Below are 15,461 nucleotides of genomic sequence, written 5' to 3'. Positions count from 1 at the left end.
GCCTCCCAAAGTGCTGGGATTACAGAAGTGAGCCACCGCGCCCGGCGACATTATTTCATTTTTAAAAGATTTTGACAGATTTGGCAGAATACACATTATTCTCAAGTGCATCAAAACTGACCACATGCTAGGCCAAAAATCAAGTTCCAACAAATTTCAAAGGCTTGAAATCAGAGTATGTTCTCTGACCAGAATAAAGCTAAAAAAAAACATAATTGTAAACAAATCCTCAAGTGTTTAGAACTTAGTGCACTTCTACATCGCCCACGGATCAAAGGCATTTCAATGAAAATTAGTAAATATTTAAATTAAATGACATTGAAAATATGGCATATTAAAACTTGTGAGACAAAGCTCAATGTAGCCGGGCGCGGTGGCTCACGCCTGTAATCCCAGCACTTTGGGAGGCCGAGGCGGGTGGATCACAAGGTCAGGAGATCGAGACCACGGTGAAACCCCGTCTCTACTAAAAATACAAAAAATTAGCCGGGTGCGGTTGTGGGCGCCTGTAGTCCCAGCTACTTGGGAGGCTGAGGCTGGAGAATGGCGTGAGCTTAGGAGGCGGAGCTTGCAGTGAGCCGAGATCTCGCCACTGCACTCCAGCCTGGGTGACAGAGCAAGACTCCGTCTCAAAAATAAATAAGAGATAAGAAATGTACAAAGAAGGCAACAAAGACTAAAGGTGGTCCGCCGAACAGGCTAAAACAATAAGCCTTAGCAAGACTGATTGAGAAAAATTTTAAAAAGGCACAAATTATCTTCGGTAATGAAAAAAAAGGAACATCATTATACATTTCAGACAAAAGGTAAAAAGAAAATATCAAGAATGTTATGCCAAAATTTTGAAAATTTGAATGGACATGTTTCTGGGGGAAAAAACCTCTCTAAAACCTATACAAAAGGAAATACAAAATCTGAACAACCTTATTATCTGTGATGGAAACAGAATCTTCCCCTAAAGAACACTCCAGGCCCACAGGACTTCTTCATTAGTGCTTTTTTTTTTAAAAAAAAAGACAGGGTCTCACTTTGTTGCCCAAGCTGGAGTGCAGGGGCACAGTCACGGCTCACTGCAGCCTTAACCTCCTGGGCTCAAGCGATCCTCCCACCTCAGCCTCCCAAGTAGCTGGGACTACAGGCATGCACCACCATGGCTCAGCTAATTTTTTCATTTTTTGTAGAGATGGGGTCTTGCTTTGTTGCCCAGGCTGGTCTTGAACTCCTGGGCCCAAGTGATCCTCCTGTCTGTCTCCCAAAGTGCTGGTATTACAGGCAGAGCCACCTGCCTGGCCACACCTACAGGCCAGCCACATGCCGTGACTTCTAAATTTAAGGAATAACCCAAATTATCTTCAAACTATCAGGGGTTGGAAAGAGGGAACACTTCTCAAATTATTTAATGAGTTGGGCATAACCGTAATACCAAACCCTGTCAAGCGCATGGAAAGGAAGGAAAATGGCAGGCAGGTTTCTCTCTTGAACAGTCACAGAAGACGTAAGGAGAATATAGGTAAATGGACACTCACACAGAGGGCAGAATCCCAACCCTCCCGATGGTAACAGTGCTTTACCAATCCCAGTGGAATTCACACAGGTTCCTTCTTACCCTTAAAACAATCTCTCGGCAGGGCGTGGCGGCTCACACCTGTAATCCCAGCACTTTGGGAGGCCAAGGTGGGCGGATCACCTGAGGTCAGGAGTTTGAGACCAGCCTGGCCAACATGGTGAAACCTCGTCTCTACTAAAAATACAAAAAAAAATTAGTCGGGCATGGTGCCAGGTGCCTGTAATCCCACCTACTTGGGAAGCTGAGGCAGGAGAATCGCTTGAACCCAGGAGGCGGAGGTTGCAGTGAGCCGAGATCGTGCCATTGCACTTTAGCCTGGGTGACAAGACCAAGACTCCGTCTCAAAAAAAAAAAAAAAATCTCTCAAAGGTTTTACATACGGGGATACTGAAGGCCAAAGAGGGGCAGCAACGAGCCCAAGGCCACACTCAGGACAGAGCCTGGCTAGACAAATTCATTCACTCAGGACAGAGCCTGGCTAGACAAATTCATTCACTCAGGACAGAGCCTGGCTAGACAAACTCATTCACTCAGGACAGAGCCGGGCTAGACAAATTCATTCCACTTGGAGAATTATAGGCCCCGGCTGTGTGCCCAGCTAGGCCTGAGGATGCACCTTACCCCTCAACTCCCCCCACACCTCTGCACCTCCCTTCCACCTAACCTGGACCTGTCCGTCCCGGGGCCAATGTCTGCTCTGCCCATGCAGCGTGGGCAGGCAGTGCAGAGAAGCACCAGTGTGGCCCAGGCAGGCTGCTAGCACCCTCAGGAGCCCCGGGTCACCCAGGGATGACCCTCTCTGCTGGTGCCCAGGCTCCCTGCGCTGACCCTGCCCAGAGGGAGCATATGGCCCTGGGCGTTAGAAAGCAGGCCTCATGGCCCCGTGCACTCGGCCTACCTCTAACAAGCTCTACGGGTTACAAAGCAGTTCTGGGTTTCTCATTTGACCCTCAAGAAACCTACAAGACAAATGTCAATACCTCCACTTTGCAGATGAGGAAAAGTGAGGCTCTGCAGGGTGGGTAACTTATCTAAATTATCTGCAAGAGAACAGCTCCAGGGTGAGACACAGGGCCTTCCTCATCACACCAGGGGCCCCCACATGACCGTTCAGTGTGACTTAAGATGTCCTAGATTGTACAATATGAGACAGATAAGAGCGATGCAGACAGACACGCTGAAAACTGCACAAATGTTATATAAAAAGAACGCTCGCCTAGCTAGGTGGTGACACGTGCATTTTTTTTTTTTTTTTTTTAAGTGTAGAGAACCCAGAGGGATGCCGCCACAGTGCGAGATCAGATACAAACAAGAAATGAGACAGTATAAAAAAAAACAGAAATTAAAGAATGCCTTTCAAGGGGCTTTACAAGCCAGGAAAGGAAGATTCTTTAAATATGCACAGGCCACAGCAGCTCCTCAATAACCACAGGTCACAGGGCCCAGGGGAAGGGGGGAATATGATGGGCTACTAAGAAAATCCCCTCCTATGGGGGCCTTCTGAAAGGAATGAGATTGGTAAATGGGGAGGGAAAAAAAACATCCCCAGGATGGTGAAATCGGGGACCCATCAGCTAAATGACTTAGTGTGTGCCTCGGAACAGCACTGTCTAGAGAATGTGAGGCCCGACAGTGGGGCTCCTGGAAGCCAAGGGCTCCAGAGTGGCCCCCGAAACCAAGGCGCTGTCCACCTGAGTGGCACCACCTATGAAACAGCAGTTTCAGTGCATCAGGAGCACACAGAGCCTCCTGAACACAAACAATGTGGTTCCCAGAGCAGAACCTCTCATAGTGTCAAACAAGTTCTCATAGTGTCAACCTATTGAGAGCTTGTTTTTGAAGGGAAATCAACCTATGGATAACAGGAAATTGGTGGATGTAATTTCTGAAGACCTTCAAAAAGCATGTGAGATGAATCCAGGCCCAACTATGTAACAGCCTGAGTGACATGAGAACTGGGAGGATGGTTCGGCCATGGAAGAGACTGGAGGAAAGCCAGGAAACCGAGGCAGGGACAGCCAGGCCTCTCTCCAGATGGAGAATGTAAACAGGGGCATCCCCGAGGAACAGACTAGTTTTCCTTCTTCAGCAGTGACCTCAGATGGGAAGGTAAGGGAGGGAGGAGCTCCCCTGGGTGGGGGCGTGAGGCTGACACACTTCACCCAGCAGGGCCCTGAGGCCGCAGGATGGGTCGAGGCCCCACCCACGGCATGAGCAGGTGCACAGGGTGATCTGCGGTTGGACCAGCAAGAGCGGCGGGGGAGGCATGACGTGAAGGGATGCCCATGATGCCCCTGACCCTGACCTTGGTCCCGAGAAGGTCATCGGAGAAAGGAATGCAGGAAGTCATAGCTGGCTGCTTGGGCGATGCATTTCTTTAAATGGAAAAGTTTTACATTACAGAAGCAAAACAAAGCAAAGAGCAGGAAGGCAGACGAGGAGAGATCCGGGTCAAGCAGAAGCAGATTTAGGAGTGAGAGGCTCCCTGAAGCTCAGAAGCTGCCCTCTAATGGCGAGAAGCCCAGAAGGCCAAGTTCAGAAGCAAACACCTGAACAGGGCAGATGAACGCCAAGCCCCACGGAGCCAGGGGCTGCCACTCTGATTCCTCTCCTTCTGACAAGGCCACAGTCCCTGAGCCCAAGCTCCAGGCCAGAGGCCTCCCGAGAGCCTCACCTGCTGCTGGCTCTGCTCTTCCAGGTTCATCTTCACCTCCAGCGACTGGCGGGCCTCCAGGAAGGCCTTGCGGTGCTTGCGGTCAGCCATGTAGTAGGACATGATGCCCACGGCGATGGCGCACAGGTAGAGGAAGACGTTGGCCAGGATCTGCACCCCAAGGAAGAAGAGAGAAAAGGCCAGGGGTGAAGGCATGTCTTCAGAAAAGGGGATGGAGGAGGTGGGGTGGGTGGTGACCAAAATCAAACCTCAAGTTGCCCAATGTCCAGGGAGGGGCCCAGCAGAGCCTTGGACCCCAGAGCCTCAGACACCACCACATGTACCATGGATGGGTGGTCCACCCAGGAGCATGGCTCAAGGCCTGAAAGGCTCAAAGGTTCCACGAGGGGCACGGTGCGGGCGTTCGAGGCTGGCTGAGGGGCTGTGGTTCCCCCTCCAGCTTCCCAACAAAGCAAGGCTGGCCAGTACCTCCAGCTGTGAGGACTGAGCAGACCCTTTGCCACCCATTCATTCCTTCACGCATTTGCTCAAGCAGCACTGTGCCGATTTGTCAGGAAGGAGGGTGCACAAATCCCGGGTCCCACTGAGCAGGACTGTGTAATCCTAAAAGCTCAGATGGTTTGGGATGCTGCAGGACCCCTGAAGAGGTCCCAGGCTGATTTGGTAGTCACAATGTTTACCCTACACATGTGTCACAGGTTTCTAGTTTTCTGGGATTCACAGGTATCCTCTCAGGCAACCCCACCTGCCAGCAGGTGAGGGGTGCCCCGTACCAATACTCAGGTCTCAAGTTACTGTGGGGGTATCCTGGGACTTGAGGTCTCCCCCACTGCCTGTGAGGTCAGTGCCCTGGCTCAAAAGGCTTCTGGGGTATCAAGTGCCCATTCCCCATCCCTGGCACCCTGAAGATGCCCCAGGTGTCCTGGCCCACTTCCATAGGCTGTAGGGACTGCAGATCTGATGGTCTGCTGGGGTAACCTTGGGTACAGATCTGAACATCCCAACCCTGCCTGGCGTCCAGGACTGGCTGCTGCTACTCCGATCTTTGGCCATGACTGGGCCCCAACATGTCTGGACCAAGTGCTAATCCTTCCTACTTCTCCAACACCACTGGCCTCAGTAAGTCTTTTCAAGCAAGGCCTCTTTCCTGGTCTGGCTCCTGCAGCTTCCCTGGCGCCAGCTCCACGCCCTTCCCCCAAGGCTGTGGCCACCCTCCCAGCCCTGGTTTCCAGATGCCTGTCTGCTAGGTGTGGTTTCTGGGAACTGAGTTTGGAGTTGAGAAATGGGATGGGAAGAGAAGTAGAAGAATTTCTCAGTTTCTGGCCCTCAGGGGAGAAAAGGTTAGCCTCATGGAGTAGAATGGATTCTGGGGTAGGTGAAAAAGGCAGGAAGTCAATTTTTAATTTTTAAACAAGATGGTCTAACAGACAACAAGGGAGGCTGGTTGTGACATGAATTTTCTCGGTTCTCTTGGTTATGCCATATCCTCTCTGAACTCTGTTGTGTTTCATTAGAGCTGATCAATACTTGCCCTGAGGATCAACCACCACCACACCCGGCAGAATGTTCCTGCAGCCTCTGTGGCACTCAACAAGGGCCCGCTGCGTCATGAATCAGGAGGTCAGGCGAGTCTCAGTGCTGGTCAGCAAGTCACCAGGTGTAGATTCCCAAGCTCTGCTGGCGTCTGGTTCCAGCCCGTAATGACCTGTTGACCTCTTGGGTCTTAGCAGCCCCAGTCGCCTACCCCATTTGTGGGGCAAGTCTGCTGGGGCAGGACAACCCGCCCCTGTCTGAGTGGTCAGTACCACATGGCCTCAGGCCACTCAGTCAACACCTGATTGGCCAAAAAGCTGCCAACATGAGTTGAAGGAGTCAAAGCAAAACCCACAGACTGTGCTGAGCTCCAGACCGCCTCCACCAGCCCAGAGACCGCTCTCCGGCAGGGGCTGTGTGGCCTTGGAAGTCTGCCTGCCCCCAAGCTCACGATTCCAGAAGCCAGGAGAGCTGGGTGACAAGGTCAGGCTTCCTCACCAGGCCATATATCAGTGTCTAGGGCTGAGGGTCTCCTGGGCTCTCAGCGCTCTGCGTCCTGGAGGCCAAAGGGTAAGCCGCACAGGGAGGTGGAGGCCAACCGGGAAGCGAGTATCTGGGCTCCAGACTGCCAGGGTCGGTGACCCCGCACCAAGCACCCGGGCCCCGCACTGCCAGGGTAGGCAGGCGACCCTGCACCAAGGGCCCCACACAAGGCAGGCTGCCCTGGTGCCACAACCATTTGAGTGTCACACTGGGCCAAGGAAAGAACTCTGCACTCCTGGGTCTTGTTGCTTCCAATGGACATGCCCCACCTGGCCATCTCACAGGGACAGATGGGACAGGCTCTATCGAGTGAGCAGTGTTGAGCTTGTGCAAGGAGTTAGTCATTATCCCCCCAGTTGTCCACCTAAGGCCTGCTGTGCAGACCACCAGAACAACTATCTCAGAAAAACTCCACACCAATCACCGAAGATTATGACCCAAGCTGGAAGCAGCGTCAGGCTTGGCTCATGCCTGGTGACCCTCTATGCAGGACAGTATTTCTTTCACTGATCTGCAAGTTTTTAAAAATAAAATCCACTTTTTCACTCCACTTGTAGGTACATACAATAGGGGACATAAATTCGGGGGGAACCCTGGACTCTGACCCTGCCCCTCACCAGCTGGGCAACTTTCCAGGTCCAATTGCTACTCGGAGCTCCAGTTTCATCGGTGAGCTGAGAATCAGCTCCCCTCAAAGCTCCCTCCAGCCCTGACACTGTCTGGTCTTTGTCCGCCTCACTTCCGAGGGGAAAAGCAAGGCCAGAAGACCTGACCCACAGAGGCCCAGCCGGGAAGGAGGCTGGAGGGAAGGAGAGGTGGCCAGCTCCCAGATTGGCCAGAGAGTCAGGCTGGCTCCAGTTCCTGAGCCTCCCCCGAGTCACAGAGGCCTCCCCTTGCCAACCTGCACTCACAGTTCCCTTCTGGCTCCAGTAAGGCTGGCTGCAGGGACATGGGTTTGCAGGTCCCATCCCTGCCAGGGAACTCCCTCCTTGCCTCCCAGGGAGCTCACTGTTACTAGAAAATTCCATGAGTGCCAGGTCTTGGGTTTCCTAGAGCACCCCAATTCTCTCAACTTACTTCAACTGAGGAGGAGGACCCCCTGGGGCGCTGCCCCCCTGTTCTATCCCCATGGTCCCTCTCTCCCAAAGTCATGGCTACAAGGCCTGCAAGGAACTTGGCAACCCCCAACACCCCTCCGCCGGCCCCCCATGGGTGTAGCTGGTGGGAGGCTCAGTCACAGCCCTACAGGCCAACTCACAGCCTCCAGGGCCAGGCCACAAATCCCATCGGGTGATGCTGCCAAGCCCAGAAAACCTCAAGCCGGAAGTAGGAGCCAACTTTGAGAGAGAAGATTCCAGAGTGAGCCGGAGGTGCTGTGCTGGTGGTGGCAGAGGCTCCCAACACGGTCACCTGGGAAGATGGCAGCACCCCGGGGGGCTCACGTAGTGGGCGGGAGGCGAGGGCGGCACAGTCACCTGGGAAGACGGCAGCACCCTGGGGCGCTCACGCAGCGGGCGGGAGGCGACGGTGGCAGCAATGCTCCCAGGCGACACTGACATGCAGCCTGGGCAGGGAGTCCCCCTCCTGGCCTCAGTTTCCTCACCTCAGCATCACAACATTAAGTCCTAGACACAGGCACGCACTTTGTCAGCCTCATCTCCTCTAACTTTACAGCCAGTGCTGAGGCAGATGATGTCACTCTGGTTTTACAGAGGGAATTGAGACTAAACAAGGTGTTAAAACTAGAGGGTGAGATCTCCCGCATTCAAATCTCATTATTCTGTGGTTCAAAACCCCTCTCTAAAGCACTCCTCAACTTATTTACATATTTCACAACCCCATCTTTTCCCAGAAAGGAGTGGACTTTTTTTGGGGGGGGGGGCCGGGGGGCATGCGGTGCAGATAGAGACAGGGTCTTACTGTTGCCCAGGCTGCACTGCAGTGGCACAATCAAGGCTCACCACAGCCTCAAACTCCTGAGCTCAAGCGAGCCTCCCACCTCAGCCTCTTGAGTAGCTGAGATTACAGTCACACGCCACTAGTCCCAGCTAATTTTATTCTTTGTAGAGATGGGGTCTTGCTATATTGCCCAGGCTGGTCTTGAACTCCTGGGCTCAGGTGATCCTCCTGCCTCAGTTGCCCAAAACAATGGGACTACAGGTGTGAGCCACCACACCGGGCCTAGCGATTTTTTTAAACTGAAATGTAGATGGTCATGAAGATACCAGCCCTATAGCATTTAGGTGTGAGCTGCATGCATTTTAAATCTGAAACAACACGTGCAGAGTTTCCATGGCTTCCACATACAGTGGTGGCCACGATCTCTAAGCTATCAAGATTCAGAAATTTCCTGCTTCATATTTATAAATGTGTATCTCACTTAGCAAAATGAATGTGCCCCTCAAAATATGTCTGTAAAAAGTAAGTTTCACTCCTTCAGCTGTGGGTGGGGCCCTGGGAAGGATGGTGGCGTGACACTGTCCCTGTCCCCAAGGGCCAGGCAGGTGTGGCTGCAGGAAGGACTTGATGCTGGGTAAGCAGGGCAGCTGCCACTCCTCTAAAACACATCCCTCAGGATCGCCTCTCATTACAGGTGAAGAACTGAAGACCCAGGAAAAAATTCTGCCTCTGGGGAAAACTTGAACCCTAGGGAGAATCTGAAATAGGTCTTTCACGTCACCATGACACATGGGTTTCTCTGCACCAGGCCTTGAGCTCTGCTGATCTGGGATTAATTTTCCGGTGCTCCCACTCCAAGGTAAGAGTGAGAAGAGACCTTCCTTTTTAGAACTCTTCTCACTCCAGGGCAGCCTTCCCCATACCCACCACTTTGCAAACCCCTCACCCCATTCCACCCCATCTGGCCCGCTTGGCAGGCTCCTGTCCACCTGGGAGCCCTGCAGAGACCTCCCATCTGCTCTGTCACCTGTACTGCTGCACCCAAGGCAGCCCCTCTCCTCCCCCATGTCCCCCACACATGGCCCTGCCACCGTGTGCGGGAAGACAGGCACTGTCCTCACGTCTGTGTCCTCAGCCCATCCTGGCCCCATCCAGCCCTAGGCACCCAGGAAGCCTCACGCTGTTGGGCGGCACAGATGTGGGTTACGACTCTACACTCACAGACTCACCGCCCACTCCTCCCCGCTTCAGCCTCTGGTCAGCAGGCGAGTGGAGCAGAAGCCATCAGTAAACACGACCTTCCGGCCCCAGGTCCTTCCTGGGACCCAGCTTCGCTGCTTCTAGCCTTCCAGTGAACATCCCGACCTACCCCAATCCACTCCAGCCAGAGGAACGAGGCTCGATCACTCCCCTGAGGACAGCAGACAGGGTGCATTTTGGGAGTGATCTAGAACATCAGACAGAGCGGACCAAGAGGCAGGAAGAGAGGTGTGAACAGTTGGGGAGATCACATCCAATCGGGGTGATGCTGAGGACGGCTTCACGAAGACGTGCGCATTAAAGAAAGATGGGGGGGGTCTCTCTGAAACACAAAGAGCAGCTCAGACACCACACTGGGTGAGTGGCACACAGGAGACGCCTCCCTCTCTGGAATCATGAAGAACAACTTATTCCCAGGGCTCCCGCTCAGGGTTCTGCACACACAGGCACCATCTGACCACCAGACAGAGGGAAGAGGTTCCTTGGCCTGGGGAGAGAGAGCTGGCGCTCAAACCCTTGCTCCTGGGCCCAGGGGCAACAGCTGTACCCGGCAGCTGGCTGCACTGCCCAGCCCTGGGTCCTGGGACGACTCGCCAAACCCTTGAGGTTGAGAAGCCTGCTCTGGACATGACCAAAGTCGCCTCTTCTTGCCCCGTGACCCCTTTAGACTGCACAGCACCATCAGGCTCTGTGGTGACAGGTGCGCAGCCACGGGGGTCTCTATTTGTAGATCTTTTTACAAGTTTCCTTAATTCTAAAGTTTTCCTGGAAATAACTACTTATTTCAAAAGAATTGTTCCACTTTTTAAAATATACAACATTTTTAAAATAATAAAATGCATCTCCCAAATGGACAAACACTCAGACTAAAGCATCATCTAACCCATGACAGCCTGACAAACTGTTTCTAATATCCTGGCTCAGAATGCAACCATGAGAACACTCCTTTACAAAATCCTCCCTCCGGGAAGTTTACGCATTGCGAGATCCAGCACGTTTGCTAACAACCCGTAGGGAAATAGCGCTGCTCTAAGTGGGACTGTCGGGTGGAAGTCACCCCACTGGAGGCGGTTTGGTGGCTCTCTTGCCCAAACCAATCTCTTCCTATAAGCTCATTCTAGCCTGAAGATTCCAGAATACTCTGGAACTGTGGAGAAGAAGCTGAGCGAGAGAAAGCTGCTCAGGGTGCAGTGCCCGTGTTGCCCACAGAGCCCTATGACGTTCTGCGGCTGGAGGCCAGCCACACGGGAGCCTCGTCATTAAAACTTACTCAGATGCTTTGGGAAAAAGTCTCCTAGCAACCATGGGGGAGAAAGAAGGAGGGGAGGTGGTCCTCCAAAGGCAACCAGCCTTCTCCCACCCAAGGAGGCCCAGCCAGAGCCTGTGAGGCCGCCACAGCACAGATGGGTCCCACCTCGGGGGCCACTCTCGCTGTAGACCTCTGTAGAGGCTGCTGCAGTGGCTCCTTAAGTCCCTATGAAATGTCCCCACCCCTCAGAGGCCTTCCCAGCCCACCCCTACTCACTCTCAAGTCCTGCTTCGAGGCCCAGCACTGAATGTTCTGCACTTGCCCTTCTCTGTCCTTACTCCTTTGCCTCGTCGACTGGAAAGCAAGCTCCAGGCAGCTGGGACACGGGTTGTTTCCCTGCTGGCTCCCCAGCGCCCAGGCCTGTGGCCCACAGGAAGTCGCAGGCGACAACTGGTAGATGGAGGGGCGGGAAGAGGTCAGGCCTTGCAGTCACATAGACCTACACACGGCCGCCCACAGGCTGTGTGCCCTGGAGCAAGTCGCCTGGCCTCTCTGACTTGGCTCCTCGCCCTTGCAGTAACCCCGCAGGCTGTTCCGCTAAGACAGAAAGACTGCACACACCTCACACAGGGCTTGGCACAAAATACACTTCCATGACTTTTTCTTTACTTCCTCAGAAGGCAAATTAGTGCCTAATAATAATACTTTGAGGACGTTTTACAAGAGCCTTCATGTTCATCATCCTATTTGTTTCTCACGACAAAAGGACAGAGTTTTCTTATTCTCATTTTGCAAAAGAGACTTAAAGTCAGAGAAATAAGCTTCTAAGCCCCCAGTCTCCCAGCAGTGCTGAGACCAAAACCCAGACCTCCTTCCCCCCAGGAGCCAGGGCTCCCCTCCCTCATTACTATCTCCTTAGCTGAACTGGGATGGGTGTCTGCCAAGGCGGGGCTACAGCCGGGGCACAGGGGGCTCCCCAAGAGCTAGGGATCCAGTCAGGACCTGGAACATCTGGGCAGGTGGGAAGGAGGAGGCATAAGGTCTGCAGACAGTGGGTGACTCTCCCATGGTGCCTTGGGCAAATTCTAAGCATGGTTGCACCAAGAGAGATTCTGGGCTCTCCAATAAATACAACCTTAATCAACACAATACAAGGCTCAAGCCTGAGGCGCTGCTGCCATGCCCTTCCAAGCTGTGTATCTGCCAAGTTTCTACCATGTGCCTCAAAACAAAGGGGCCTCCAGAAGCTTTCTGCTTATAACTTGTGCACGCCTTTGGTTAAGAGATGCTCAATGTCTACCCTCTTCCAAAACAAAGAGGGCTTCCAGAATAGGCATCTAGCCAACCTAAAGTGTCATGCAAGGTCCCTCATGATCTGCCAGGCAGCCAGAACAGCTTCTCAGGTTGCGCACAGCCAGGGGCACCACTACACAGACCTATCATGATGGCTTCCCTGGAGACACGGAACATGGCGGCCTTGGCCCCAGGCGCTAAGGTCTTGACTCTGGTTGCTCCTCAACGGGCTCCCCTCCCTCCAATCACAATGGGCCTCTCTCCAGTCCTCCCTACAAGATGTGCTATTTCAGGGATCCAAGGCTCCAAACAAAACAGCCTGCCCCTGCTGCCTGTGGAGGTCCACATGTTATGACGAGTCTGTGACCTTACCCTTATCAAGCACTTAGCAGAAATAATAATTCAAATGTAGGAGTATCAGAGCTCAGAATAAAAATGCTAGAAAGTGACTAGGTAGCTGCTTTAGATGAGGTCTGAGGAAGACAACTGGCCCTAGTTCTTCACTTCCCTGCAGAAGCATCATAGAGCCACATCCTTGCAGAGTATAAGTCTCCTTCTGGCTGGGTGCGGTGGCTCACGCCTGTAATCCCAGCACTTTGGAAGGCCAAGGCAGGTGGATCACCCGAGGTCAGGAGTTCGAGACCAGCCTGGCCAACATGGTGAAACCCATCTCTACTAAAAGTACAAAAATTAGCTGGGTGTGGTGGTAGGCACCTGTAATCCCAGGTACTCGGGAGGTTGAGGCAGGAGAATCGCTTGAACCCAGGAGGTGGAGGTTGCAGTGAGCCAAGATAGCGTCACTGCACTGCAGCCTGGGTAACAGAGCGAGACTCCGTCTCAAGAAAAAAAAAAAAAAAAAGAAAAAGAAAAGTCTCCTTCCCTCCTGCTGGCTTTGACCATGTGATTTGCTTTGACCAAAAGGATGTCAGCATCTATAACAGCAGCAGATTCCGAAATGCACGTGAGGGCTAGCGTTTCCTCTTGTGCTTCTGCTATCACCAGAACACCACACACCAAGAACCTCACTAGTACAACAGAACAAGAAACTGATACAGCAGAACTGATCCCAAGCTGCAGCTTAGAGCCAAAGCCATGTGAGCCCAGACCAGATCAGCCCCACCCCAGCCGACCCACAGATGTGGGAGTGAGGAATGGCATGAGCCACCGAGTTCTGGGCTGTTACGCAGCATTAGGTGAAAATAGCTAACACCGACGTTAGGACAGGTCTCCCAGAAGTAGTGTCATTTCAACTGAGAAGTGAACGCCAAGCAAGACCCAGCCACGGGAGAGGCTGGAAGGAAAGGCATTCTGGGTGGAGAAGACACTAGCAGTGCAAGGAAGACCCCTACAGCACGAGGCACAGCCTTCCCTCAGTGCAGCTCCCGATGCATCTGTGTGTATCTCCCAAGAGGATACAGTAAGTACCTGAGGTCAGGTGCGTCACTTACATTGTAGCCCCAGGGCCTTGCACAGCTGTTGGGACACAGCAAATGTGAGCTGTGTGAACAGCTACAGTGGTAAAAAGAAGTTGAAACAACAGTTCATTCTCCACTGAAGTGTTCCCCCTTGATAAGGAAGCCAAAATGAAGATAAATATAGAGAAGTGGTTCTCAACCACAGGTGATCCGCCCACCACCAAGGCCATTCCGCAGTGTGTCTGGAGACATTTTTGACAGTCATGATTAGGAGGGCGGGTGTTACTGGCCTCTAGTGGGTGGAGGCCAGGGATGCTGCTGAACATCTTACACTGCACAGGGCAGCCCCTACCACAAAACACTATCCAGCCCCAAATGTCAATGGAGCCAATGCTGAGAAACCCTGGCCTGGAACAACGCCTTCTTCCTTTTTGATTCCCAAGTGTTCACAATGAACTTCCTCTTAACCTTTTCTACTGGAGAACAATGAACTCTGAAGCAATGGTGTGAACAAGTAGATTTATTTTTATGTCAATTGTAGAGTTTGTGGGCTAAGAGGAGAATGCTCCTGATACTTACTGAATGTAAAGACACAGCAGCCTGATCAGTGCACCCACCCAGAAGGCCCACGTTTCAGGGGTGTAGATGGTCAAAGCCAGAGAAGGCCATCTGGCCAACCTCCCCATTTCCATGCAGGAATGGACAGCTCAGAGGTAGCCATCTTATCCTAACCCAGGGATTACTCACTTGGACTGGGCTTTGGAGGAGCTGGTGAGCCCCTAACAGTAGGGGAGAAATCACACTTTGCCTGTCTCTGGGAAGCAAGTCCATTGCTCTTGTCAGATTCTCCTCAGGAGCTGTTACCGCAGATGACTGAGAACCACAAAACTCCTCAAAAGCTCCCACTCCTCTTGCTGCTTTACTAGACACACTAACACCTGCTCACAGCATTTCCTGTCTTCTCTTATTGATGTGACCTTATTATTTAGTCACCTTGGTCTCTTTCTCCAGGCCAAATAATCCCAATTCTATTTAAAGAAGCCTATTTTAACACCAAATCATGTTTGGTCTCAGGTCTTTTTAGAAAGAGGTCAGTTCAACCCTATTGAGTACTCTGGTGAGTGGCAGGCCCCACACTGGGCCCTGAAGATTATAAAATTACCTGAAGGAGCTGACTCTACTGGCAGTAAAGAAGCTAGCAGTGGCCTGGTGCAGCGGCTCACGCCTGTAATCCCAGCACTTTGGGAGGCCGAGGCGGGTGGATCACTTGAGGTCAGGAGTTTGAGACCAGCCTGGGCAACTTGGTGAAACCCCATCTCTACTAATACAAAAATTAGCCGGGTATACAGTGGCACACGCCTGTAGTCCCAGTTATTCGGGAGGCTGAGGCACAACTGCTTGAGCCCGGGAGGCAGAGGTTGCAGTGAGCCAAGATCACACCACTGTACTCCATTTAGCCTGGGTGATGGAGTGAGACTGTCTCAAAAAAAAAAAAAAAAAAGGCCGGGCACAGTGGCTCAAGCCTGTAACTTTGGGAGGCAGAGGCGGGCAGACCACGAGGTCAGGAATTCAAGACCAGCCTGGCCAACATAGTGAAACCCCATCTCTACTAAAAATAAAAAATTAGCTGGGCATGGTGGCAGGCACCTGTAGTCCCAGTTACTTGGGAGGCTGAGGCAGGAGAATCGCTTCAACCCAGGAGTTGGAGGTTGCAGTGAGCTGAGATCTCACCACTGTCCTCCAGCCTGGACCTGGGCAACACAAAGAGACTCTTAAAAAAAACTAGCAGTGAACAGAGGATGAGCAGCTTGATTCTGGGGGAGAGGGGAGAAGTCAGCAAAGGCCCCCACGAGGGAGGAAAGCTTGGGCTGGCCACACTCAGTTGCAGTTTTCACACGTTCTGAAAACACAGAGCTTTCACATATATTTGAACATATAGATTCTGGATGATAAAGAAAATTCAAACCGATCTCTAACTGACGGCCAATACTAAGTGAGGCAGGAATGAAAGGGCTCCGTGCTTTTGCT

At 52.4% G+C, this 15,461-nt stretch overlaps 1 protein-coding gene across 1 annotated transcript in view; it reads right to left on the bottom strand.

Annotated features, from left to right (window-relative positions):
* The window catches only part of ADCY3 (adenylate cyclase 3), a 122,139-nt gene that overhangs the window by 66,140 nt on the left and 40,538 nt on the right, over nt 1-15,461 (bottom strand). Inside the window, exon 3 of the mRNA XM_011972700.1 lies at nt 4,242-4,391. Coding sequence (XP_011828090.1) covers nt 4,242-4,391 — 150 coding nt within the window. The remainder of the gene's footprint in view (nt 1-4,241; nt 4,392-15,461) is intronic.

The sequence above is a fragment of the Mandrillus leucophaeus genome, unplaced genomic scaffold (genome assembly GCF_000951045.1).
Source record: "Mandrillus leucophaeus isolate KB7577 unplaced genomic scaffold, Mleu.le_1.0 Scaffold13, whole genome shotgun sequence".
Lineage (NCBI taxonomy): Eukaryota > Metazoa > Chordata > Mammalia > Primates > Cercopithecidae > Mandrillus > Mandrillus leucophaeus.
Note: the sequence above shows the minus strand (reverse complement) of the source record. Positions and strands in the feature narration are given on the sequence as shown.